The 12485-nt window shown below is 33.7% G+C and overlaps 1 protein-coding gene across 4 annotated transcripts in view; it reads right to left on the reverse strand.

The window, feature by feature from the left end:
* Positions 1–12485, reverse strand: part of LOC136027318 (myosin-I heavy chain-like) — a 162876-nt gene that overhangs the window by 74721 nt on the left and 75670 nt on the right. For 2 of the 4 annotated variants that reach the window (XM_065704440.1, XM_065704441.1), the window contains 2 exons: positions 10018–10098; positions 5637–5993 (listed from right to left, as the gene is read on the reverse strand). In XM_065704440.1, the coding sequence (XP_065560512.1) occupies positions 5637–5993; positions 10018–10098 (438 nt within the window). The remainder of the gene's footprint in view (positions 1–5636; positions 5994–10017; positions 10099–12485) is intronic. The other 2 variants (XM_065704442.1, XM_065704443.1) reach the window with 1 other exon arrangement.

Here is a 12485-nt window from a genome sequence, read left to right on the forward strand (position 1 = left end):
ATTATTCAAGGATTAGACTTTACTTTAAAACATTAGGACTAAACTTTAAACATTACACTTTTTTGATCGAGCTATACCAATTTAAATTCGTTTTCCACCTTTGAACCCTGATCATCTAGACTGATGTGTTGTAAATGTGTTTAAAACTGCTATTATTCAAAGATTAGACTTTACTTTAAAACATTAGGACTAAACTTTAAACATTACACTTTTTTGATCGAGCTATACCAAATTAAATTCGTTTTCCACCTTTGAACCCTGATCATCTGGACTGATGTGTTGTAAATGTGTTTAAAACTGCTATTATTCAAGGATTAGACTTTACTTTAAAACATTAGGACTAAACTTTAAACATTACACTTTTTTGATCGAGCTATACCAACTTAAATTCGTTTTCCACCTTTGAACCCTGATCATCTGGACTGATGTGTTGTAAATGTGTTTAAAACTGCTATTATTCAAGGATTAGACTTTACTTTAAAACATTAGGACTAAACTTTAAACATTACACTTTTTTGATCGAGCTATACCAACTTAAATTCGTTTTCCACCTTTGAACCCTGATCATCTGGACTGATGTGTTGTAAATGTGTTTAAAACTGCTATTATTCAAGGATTAGACTTTACTTTAAAACATTAGGACTAAACTTTAAACATTACACTTTTTTGATCGAGCTATACCAAATTAAATTCGTTTTCCACCTTTGAACCCTGATCATCTGGACTGATGTGTTGTAAATGTGTTTAAAACTGCTATTATTCAAGGATTAGACTTTACTTTAAAACATTAGGACTAAACTTTAAACATTACACTTTTTTGATCGAGCTATACCAACTTAAATTCGTTTTCCACCTTTGAACCTTGATCATCTGGACTGATGTGTTGTAAATGTGTTTAAAACTGCTATTATTCAAGGATTAGACTTTACTTTAAAACATTAGGACTAAACTTTAAACATTACACTTTTTTGATCGAGCTATACCAACTTAAATTCGTTTTCCACCTTTGAACCCTGATCATCTGGACTGATGTGTTGTAAATGTGTTTAAAACTGCTATTATTCAAGGATTAGACTTTACTTTAAAACATTAGGACTAAACTTTAAACATTACACTTTTTTGATCGAGCTATACCAATTTAAATTCGTTTTCCACCTTTGAACCCTGATCATCTAGACTGATGTGTTGTAAATGTGTTTAAAACTGCTATTATTCAAAGATTAGACTTTACTTTAAAACATTAGGACTAAACTTTAAACATTACACTTTTTTGATCGAGCTATACCAATTTAAATTCGTTTTCCACCTTTGAACCCTGATCATCTGGACTGATGTGTTGTAAATGTGTTTAAAACTGCTATTATTCAAGGATTAGACTTTACTTTAAAACATTAGGACTAAACTTTAAACATTACACTTTTTTGATCGAGCTATACCAACTTAAATTCGTTTTCCACCTTTGAACCTTGATCATCTGGACAGAACTTGTAAATGTGTTGTAAACTGCTATTATTCAAGGATTAGACTTTACTTTAAAACATTAGGACTAAACTTTAAACATTACACTTTTTTGATCGAGCTATACCAACTTAAATTCGTTTTCCACCTTTGAACCCTGATCATCTGGACTGATGTGTTGTAAATGTGTTTAAAACTGCTATTATTCAAGGATTAGACTTTACTTTAAAACATTAGGACTAAACTTTAAACATTACACTTTTTTGATCGAGCTATACCAATTTAAATTCGTTTTCCACCTTTGAACCCTGATCATCTAGACTGATGTGTTGTAAATGTGTTTAAAACTGCTATTATTCAAAGATTAGACTTTACTTTAAAACATTAGGACTAAACTTTAAACATTACACTTTTTTGATCGAGCTATACCAATTTAAATTCGTTTTCCACCTTTGAACCCTGATCATCTAGACTGATGTGTTGTAAATGTGTTTAAAACTGCTATTATTCAAAGATTAGACTTTACTTTAAAACATTAGGACTAAACTTTAAACATTACACTTTTTTGATCGAGCTATACCAAATTAAATTCGTTTTCCACCATTGAACCCTGATCATCTGGACTGATGTGTTGTAAATGTGTTTAAAACTGCTATTATTCAAGGATTAGACTTTACTTTAAAACATTAGGACTAAACTTTAAACATTACCCTTTTTTGATCGAGCTATACCAACTTAAATTCGTTTTCCACCTTTGAACCCTGATCATCTGGACTGATGTGTTGTAAATGTGTTTAAAACTGCTATTATTCAAGGATTAGACTTTACTTTAAAACATTAGGACTAAACTTTAAACATTACACTTTTTTGATCGAGCTATACCAAATTAAATTCGTTTTCCACCTTTGAACCTTGATCATCTGGACAGAACTTGTAAATGTGTTGTAAACTGCTATTATTCAAGGATTAGGGTTACTCGAAAAAAGGGATAAATTATGTTATTTAACCTTCACATTGAGAGCTGAAAAGTATGTTTTGTTTTCTGGCCTCCATTCACTTTGAATGAAATTGCAGAGGTTCTAAGAAATTAGTACAGTCCAAAATTATCAGTATTATAAAATATAGAATACTGATAATATTAAATTTTAGATTAGTACCAAAATAATTTGTGTCTCACCTTATGGCCCGAGTATATTTCAACTAAAAATTCTACCATAACCGCAGTATTAGAAAAAAACAGGATCATTAAAAAAAAACAAAAAACAAGATACTCTAACCATTTTACATTCATGACTGAATAATTCATGTTTTGCTTTCTGGCCTCAGCTACCCTCCAGTAAATTTATAAAGGTACTAGGAGATCATCATTATCAATATTTATGCTTTAGAACAAAAAAAGAACATATAATTACTGATGAAGCTTTTCACCATAAAATTAATAAATTTGTTCTTTAGTTACTTAAAATTAAGAAAATAAGAAGAGAAAACAAATAATTTAGTAAAATCAAACTAAGTTTTTCTAGCCTAATACTACATATAATACTAGCTCTAATTAGAGGAGAATTATTATCTGAACATATTAAAAATTCATTCAGAATTGAGTGAAGCCACTGTAGAATTAAAATCTGTCATATATGGTTATAATATCCATTTTCGACGTAACACCTTAATTTCGGTATCCTTTTCTCAGAAAAAGATATCAGATCCACAATACGTCGTATATATGTAGAAATAAGACCAACCAAGCATATAACTATAAACTCAAGATACAGTCTGCAATTAGAAGACACATAAGATTTTGCCACCTTCATTGGAAATTTATTTTACATTTAGGCAAGATGAAATTAAGAAAATTTACATCAAGACTTTGAATAAACTTTGTCATTGAACTCTTTCCAAAAAATATCTACTGAATAGCCCGAAGTTCATTATTTTGTGAATGAACCGGAAGTTCATTATTTTGTGAATGACCCGAAAGTTAATAATTTGGTTTTGTATAAACACGTAAGTTTCAATTTTAATACATTAGTATTTCTACTGATGACCATCGCTGTAAATGTGATCGAAATACCTAGACTTTTGTACCTGTTTTCATTGTCTAAATAGATGAATTTATCCCCATTTGAAAGTTTATTTGTTGGTTATAATATCCTATAGGAATTCAAAATCCAGCCAGAAGCTAGGGTATTACGTTATAAAAGCATGTTGGCAAAAAAGTATTGAGGATGAAGTTATCTTCTAATGTTTCGATTTGAGTCCTTGTGCAAGAGTCCTTAATTATGTTGTGGTAGTTTCGAGGGATTTTGTTCGCACTGTAATCTCTCCAGTCTGTGCTTTTATTTATAATGCCTTTATTTCAGCTTAGTATAAGCTCAACGATCTTTGATTTGAAGACTTTCACGGTACTGTAAGTAGCTTTTGTGTAAGACAAGTCTCTGCATGTCAGAGCTCGACCCTGCAACCTCAACGGATATACGAGCCAATGAGCTAGGCAAGTCTCTGCATGTCAGAGCTCGACCCTGCAACCTCAACGGATATACGAGCCAATGAGCTAGGCAAGTCTCTGCATGTCAGAGCTTGAACCTGCAACCTCAACGGATATATGAGCCAATGAGCTAGGCAAGTCTCTGCATGTCAGAGCTTGAATATGCAACCTCAACGATATACCGGCCAATGAGCTAGGCAAGTCTGCATGTCCGAGCTTGAACCTGCAACCTCATCGGGAATACCGGCCAATGAGCTAGGCATGTCAGAGCTTAACTTGCAACCTCAACGGATATACCAACTTCCAAGCCATATGTTGCCAGGCACCTACGGTCGCTGACAACAGAATGATTTAAATAAAAAAACGTTTTCACAGATATCATCAGGTCCTACCAACATAGTCTAAATAGTGACTCAATCTTTTATACACAAGCTCTAAAAAATGTCACAAAATCCACAACTGTTAACACAAAACTGCCAACAGGACAAGTACCACGCATATAAATTCAAAAAATTTCTAGTAGAAATTCTTCTAACTATATTTATAACAATTTAGTCTAATATAAAATCTTCTGAAGCAGTTTTATTTGATTCATAATTGAATCGTGCTTAGATCAATATTTAAAGATTGAAAAATAACTTATTCTTTGAAACCAGTTTTTTTCCTTGTTGATCAAAAAACTGCCAATCTTGGGTAAATTGTGGAAAAAACTACAAATTAACTGTAGTATTTATGAAAGGCAGAATGTATTATTTTTAGTTTTATTTTACATACAGCAAGGACTTCTGTTGTGAAATCTTAAGTTAAAGAAGTTTGTGCAGTTTGTTAGGCTATAGGGGGCTCTGATATCAGGGGGTACACTGTAAAGATGGAGAGGCGGAGGTGGTGGAAACAGCCCTGGTTCAATACTTGCAAAACTACTCTTCTTTGATCTCTGACTTCAGCTTTTCAGAGCATTTTGCTCGCTAGAAATGTTCGGTAATAAGAAGGACACAAAATAAAAGACATCCTGGAATCAAAGCTTTGTAAAATACAAAATTTGTCTGTCTGCATTAGACTTAGTCTAAAAATAAATTACATTATAGAAGAAAATCAATATTTTCCTGTTTATTAAAAATTAAAAAAAAAAGAAGAAAAGGGTACTTGTATGATCTACGCCCTATCTAATACTCTTCTTGTATGTTTTTCTGACGCTCAATCCTAACGATATATTCCTAATTATATAGAAACAAAATTGGGCTATATATTTGTACATTAGGGGAGAGGGGTAAACTATAGCGGGTCCGCATGCCTAATGTGCTAGGTACAATTATTCTGGATATTATTTGTAAGAATTGTTATTTAACTTCACACTGTCCAATACTTTACCCCCACCCTCCACCAATGTCCAAATATATAGCCCAAATTATATATTTTCCGTCCATTCTGTCACTTCTCTTTGTCTTGTCACATGCTAAGCGGAAAGAAACTAACAAAACAAACTGGTTCTGCAATGCGTAAATGGATGAGCAACTACAGCGGTAGGGCGTAGATCATACAAGTACCAAGAAAAGCAACAAACAATCAATAACAACAAAAAGCAAAGAAAAAACACAGGAGGCACCCTCTTGAAAAACTTTACCCCTCCCCTCGCCTCCCACCCCCCTATAAAAACATATATCGATGATGAGTTATGCTGAGAAAAACAACAAACCTTGAAAATAGTGCAAGCCACCTGAACACTTTCGGGGTCGTACATATGTATATGTGAATTAGGTATCGAAGAGCCTTTATAGTATGATACCATCTCGTACTTTGGAAGAAAATCAAAGTCCTTCTTTTTCCGTGACAAAGTTGACATAATAGTACCTTCTGGACTTCGTTCATGGTTGTTAAAATACCTCTCAGCAAATTCAATGAAGTCATAATATACGTTTTCATCGGGTTGTTCTTCTTCCTCTAATTCTTGGAGTCTCTTTTCAACACGTAAACGACGCCTCGCTTTTCTGTCTGCTGACTCAGAATCCGACCTGTCCGAGCGTGCAGGAGACATAGGTGGTACATAAGAATCCTATAAAAATACATTTTGTTATTAATACAAATATAAAACGGTGGATTGAATACTTATTATGTTCTTATACGATCTATGTGTTTAACCTGCGGAAGTAACACTACCTTCCTAAGATCCACGTCAAATATATCTTAAAAAAAAGAAAAAAAAGTGCTATCTATAATTGTCGCATTTGCATGGGATTTAAAGGTGTGGGCCCTTCATTAATCATCTCAAATAAAAAAGTCAATATTTACGAAGAAACTCAATCATTTCAAATAAGAGCCAGATTTGAAGATAAAATTGACCTAAGATCGCGAGCCTTTCAAAACTAACAGAATGGGTTTAATAGGAAACTAAAACGATTTCATTGATATAATAGGTCCTTACAACACGGTCTAAAAACTGACTAAACCATTTAGGATTTAATCAAATGATAAAAATTTCTAGCCATTTTATTTGATTACAACTGAATCATGTTAAAAGCAAGAATTAAAGATTGCAAAAAAAATTATTTTCTTATCAGAGAGGTTATCTTTTTATTCTTGAACATGGAACTGCCTATCAATAATAATAATAACAACAACAAACAATAACAGTACTTAAGACGGACCCATTAGTCATGATTTAGTTTTATTTAACAGATAGTAAGGACAACACCAACTTTGCAGTTTTTTTTTTAAATTTTAACTGAATAATATATATGCTCTAAATGAGATCAAATTTTATATTGCCCCACTATCAAATTCTCTTCATTAGTAACCGATTCTTTTATTCTTCAACGATTTATTGCTTACTTGAAATGGCAGGGTTAGTTTAATTTAACTTATACTATCTATAATTGTTGTATTTTGATGGGACCTGAAGGTGCAGCCTTCTCGCAGATTGTATCAAATAAAATTCAATGTTTATGACAAAATTTAGAAGCGAAAAAAAAATGTTTGAAAATCGAATTGTGTATGATCGCTAACAATCCATCAGTTGGCAAATAAAAGTGTTAAATAAAAGTCAATGTTTATGAAAAAATTCAGAAGCAAAAAAAATCGGGTCTGAAAATCAAATTGCGTTTGATCACTAACCATCCACCAGTTGGCAAATAAAAGTCTTAAATAAAAGTGAACGTTCATGAAAAGATTTCGAAGCAGAACATCGAAAAAAAGCGGGTTTGGAAAACGAATTGTGTATGATCGCTAATGAATCTCAAATAAAAAAAAAGAAGTCAATTTTAACGAAAAACTTAGTTATGTTGAATAACGTGATTTGGATACCGAATTTACTAGCATAACGAGAGGAAAAAATTGAAAAAACCATCGGGATAGGGTCGCTATATACAAACGGAGAAAACTTTAGCTACTCACTTTATCGATTTTTCGTTAACTAACATCACTTTTCAATCCTCCTTTATTCCTATTTTAAATAACTTATAATTCATAAGTTAATACCGAACTATAAATTATAATTCCAATTTCTGTACATCGTGGAGTTAGATAAGCTAGAGTTTTATCTCCTTATATCTTTATGCATGTTTGCTATTTTAAATATTGTAGATTTCTACTTGGTTTTCCAATTTCTTTTAGTAATAGTGAATTAGTTTCGAGACTCAAAATTAAAGAGTCGTTAGAATTAGCCAAGATTAAGAGAAATAACTTTTAAAGCAAGCCTGAAAATATTCTCTTTATTAATAACCTTTCTTTTTCCCAGAGTATAAAAATGTTTGAGATATGAATCAATTTTGTTTTTGTTTATGGTCTTATGGTTACGTCGGTAACGGTCTTAAGTGCATCATGAATCATTGCTTCGTTCTATTCGTTGAAGTGTTTTTACAATTTCATTAAGGTATTTTACATACTCCTCGAATTTGAGGAGGAACAATTAAATGTGCAATTGTAAAGATTGAAACAATAAGCTTCTTAATGAATTAAATATATTCAATTACTGTGACCTATTAATTGTCAATCTACAGAAACCATTAAACAGCATAGCAAAAATACAAAAGGGAAAAAGGAAAGCTGGAAATATAAGGAAGATAAATAGGGTTAGGACAAAGGGACATCCATGAACACCACCTCTAGAGGAGTGTGGTATAGATGGCAGTATGTATTTACTACTCTTAGAAATAGCGATTATTTCCATTTTCGGTTGTGACGTTATTTTGTTCTAGGAAATCATATTCACATAGTGCCTAAAAAAGAAACTGCTAATGAGTTTAAATGCTAATAGGAAAAAAATGATTTCTAAAATAAATCATGCAAATGTGCTAAGTACTTCATAGATATAAACGAGGAAACAGGATATTTCAAATGGTGATATCTTTTTTGAAAAATTTTCAAGGTTTTTTCGTTTTTGCCATCCGCCACAGCTTCAAAAATTGCCCACACGCAGCCACCCTAATAGACATCTTAGAAATGGTTGCTTAAGAGGTGTAAACTTTACGACCACGATCTATTAACTTCAGGATGATATCGCCACTGGTAGGCCAAAAGGTCGTATCTGGCAATTTCAAATTTGTGAAATAAACCGTTTGCTGAGCTACATTCAAAAGGAGGGTCAAAAGGGTAGTGTCAATCCCTTTTCGATCCCCCTAATATATATTACCCTGCCAATCCTCCGTTTGAAAGCGGCTCAGCAGACGGTTTATGGCACTTACCTCAGAAGTGTGAAAATGGTAAATTTGCAGTTTTCAACATAATTTAGCTTGGATGAAAGTGGATACGTCACTTGATGCCTTTTCTTATGCTCTTTCATAATTCGATAATTATTTCTGGGGTAAATTTAATTTTGAGCTTTTAATAGGGCAACAAATGGTAAAACAGTCTATAGTAATTAAAAGTTTAGAAACACGTTTTTAAAGAATTGTCTCATGAGAAAAAAATTGCCATTTGCAGCTAATTCAGGAATGTTAATTATTATTTTCCTTAGTGCTTACAGTAAAATGTTATTCTGAAAACAAGTTTATAGGAATTTGTAAAACGATACCGAAACCACTCAAAATAACGTCACAAAAACTGACGTTATTTTTGATGGGCTTCAAACTCTTTTTAAAAAATGTCCGCGAATTTGTTTTCAAAATAGCATTTTACTATTAACTCTAAGGAAAAGTGTAATGACCATTCCTGTATCAGCTGTAAATGGTGATTGTTTTTCTCACAAGACAGTTTTTCTTTTAGAAAAATGTTTTTGAACTTACTATGGACAAGCAGCATAGAACCCATCGAAGCTATAACCGCAAGAAGCGATTATTAAATTATGAAAGAGCATAAAAAGGGTATCAACTGATATATTCACTTTTATCCTAGCCAAATTATGTTGTGAACTGCAAATCTACCGTGAAAATGTCAGTTACGACCCTTAGGCGTAACAGCAACAAAATGCCACAACCATATCAAAACGGATTTTGTTTGAATATAAAAGAGAGGTTTCTGAACTAGACTTTCTCTTTTCAAACAAGCGTAAAATTTCTACATCAGCAAAAATGAACTTGTTGATAACGAGAAAACTTGTGGGGTGATTAGATTTGTTCAGTGGCACAATAGGGACAAAAACGCCACAAACTGGAAGCTGATGCACAGTTCTGAAACCTCTAATACGAGAATAAGGGCGAACAAACATTCTACAAAAGAAATCACCCGTCTTCTCCCAAACTTGCATTGTTATCAAGGAATTTTTTTCAATAAATAGCTCTTTAATATTATAATTCTTTTGTCAATCCTTCACAGAGAAAAAAAACAATGCAGTAATAATTAAACAAGTTTTCTTTTATATGCAGAGAAAAACTAATATTAATATAATATTCAATTATTATTTCTTTGCATAAAATCCTGTTTGTTATATTAGTCATTATGTCCAGGATCGCATAATCGCTAGGGATCAACTGAAATCTAGCAGAGTCGGTAATCTAGCTAGTTTAACAGATTCATGGCTTTGGTGCATACTAAAAAGGAATCTAAGGACCCAAGAGTATCGAGAGATAGGTTATTGGTGCAGTGACAGGTATTTGGGTTCACAGGGGTCTGAAAAATAAGGCCATTCCTAAATAGAAACTTACAAAATAGATATCGCCTGAAATATCAACTCTCCCAACAGGTAGAAACCTAGAATCAGTGGCGAGGTCTCGTGCGAAGATGACCTAAGTCAAAAAAAAAAACTTCAGCTCTGAATTTAAAAAAATAAAGGAAAAAACAGCTACGGCAACCTCTTTTATTCAGATTTGCAAGGTAGGCCATGTCTTCCATGTTTTTCTTTTCAAAGGAGCAAAAAATCGCTCCCAAAATTCTCTAAAAAAAAATGGCATTGTCAACTTACAAGAAGCTAAAAATTAGTCAGATACTAAAATGAAAAATCGTTTTAAGTGAGAGCTTGGTGTTACCAATTTTTGCGGTGGCACACTAAAAAAAAAAAAAAAATACAGAAAACCATACTAAAGAAAAAACTTGATATACGAGCATTTGCTTAATAGCAGATTTTCAGTAGCAGCTTCTCGCAATTTTTTTTCGCATTTTACAAAAATTTTTCTAAAGGGGCTAATTTACCCCTTCTGGCCGAGTGGATTGGTGCGCTGTATTCAGGATCCTTTGTCTGAGAGGACACGGGTTCGAATCCCAATGTACCCAATTGTTTAGTTTGAGACGGGGTCAGTGGCGTGACTCTGTAAGCTTAGCCAGAGTCGACCCAGCTCTAAATGGGTACCTGGAGAAATCTGGGGAAGGTAAACAGGAAGGGTGTGCGAAAGCACAGGATGGTTGGCCCCCAGCCCCCCATTGCACTTCCTGGCTGAAGGGCCAAGAAATAGAGATCAGCACCGCCGGTAGGGACTGTAAAGTCTAATGCCGTATCCTTTAATTTGCAAAGGATTCAACCTACTCCGTATGGGTATGTCTTTTTTGAGACGAGGATCCCTTTTTTTTCAAGGATAGACGTCGATAAAACGTCAGTATTAGATGGTTGCTACATTTGCTGATTCCTAATGAACAAGACGTAGAAACGCAAATTGTAGTTAATTACTTTTGTGTTTGTTATTACTTTTGTTAGTTTACTTACTTTAGTTTACTTGTTAGTTAGTTTACTTGTTAGTTAATTACTTTTTGTGTTTTGTTATTAACATAACGTTAATTACGTTATGGCTTGTTACAACACATTAAACAGATAACCAAACTGGTTGTTAGGATTATCCGCCGTTCCTTTTATGATAATTCAGTCTTGAACAAATTTAACTCCCTGCAAAAAAACCCAACTAGTTCCTTACAGCCAGAGGAATGAAACAATAATACCCAACACACTATACCTCCAGACTGAACCTCCTCAAAAATTCCGTTATTCTAAACGTACATCAAATGCTGTCCTAGTTTTGAGCCTCATTTCATTATTACAAAGCCGATTCCGAACGGTGCGTTGAAAATTGACGCACGGTGCACGGTGCGTGGAAAATTGACGCACGGTGCACGGTGCGTTGAAAATTGACGCACGGTGCGTCAAGGTCCTAGAAAATTCACGGAGTCTCTTTCAAACGTGGGTGAATCCAAATTTTTAAATTTGCAAAAATGTTTTATTTTCTCTCGTAATATACATTATCATTCCCTCTGATGTATGGCCGCACCTGGCCCACAAAGGAGTAGAAAACCATGCACCACACTTAGTCCATCTCTGGTAAAGGAGGCAATAAGTCGTGGCATCTCAAATAACAAGTTTTGGCCCTTGGTTTAGGGTTGATCGACTTTGGGGTTCGATTCCGTCGCTGCCTTATACGATTTTAGGCACAGAAGAACCTAAATCTAAGTGAGCCATCCGTCATCATGTGTTGCCTAAGTAGCTGAGGTATTATTTGTTTTTGCAAGTTTTTCTTGTTTATTATTTCCATTTTTATTTCATTTTTGTGCATTTTTGTACTCCTCTACGTGCATTTCATGTATGTAATTGAAATAAATTACTATTATTATATACTAATTTATTACTATCATTTTCTTCTAAATAATTGGATTTTCTGCAATGACTTGGAAAAAAAAAAGAAAAAAAGCAACGCCTAGTTGAATTTTTGATACTATAAAGAAAAATAAACATCAAAATTATACAGTATACGACTTATGAGCAGCTTAAAATCGATCTTTGCTCCGAATAAAAAGCAAGCACATAAAGAGAGAGATGGGTTTGGTTGCAGTCTCCACCAGACTTATGATTCTTTCAATCTTCCCCCTCCCCCGCCCTCTCCACTTCTTACGATTCTAACATATTCTATGTATTTTTCTACTGTGTTGCCGGTTTGACGTCTTTCCTCCAATGGAAATAAATTACCAGAAACGTACCTGGAATGGACCGATACGAAGTTAGTGTTTTTAGTGTCAGCTGCAGCCCTCAAGGAAATCGATGTATTTAAGTCGAATAGCCTGAGATGGATCGAGGGCCTACGATGGTCCAACTTCGTCAGCAATGAAGCTTCTGCAGCTCACAAAGCAGTCTCGGTTTTCGACTCAAGCAGCCGAGCGAAACTTATGATGGTTCGGGCACCTGCTTCGAATGCCA

Source organism: Artemia franciscana, chromosome 5 (genome assembly GCF_032884065.1).
Source record: "Artemia franciscana chromosome 5, ASM3288406v1, whole genome shotgun sequence".
Taxonomy (NCBI): domain Eukaryota; kingdom Metazoa; phylum Arthropoda; class Branchiopoda; order Anostraca; family Artemiidae; genus Artemia; species Artemia franciscana.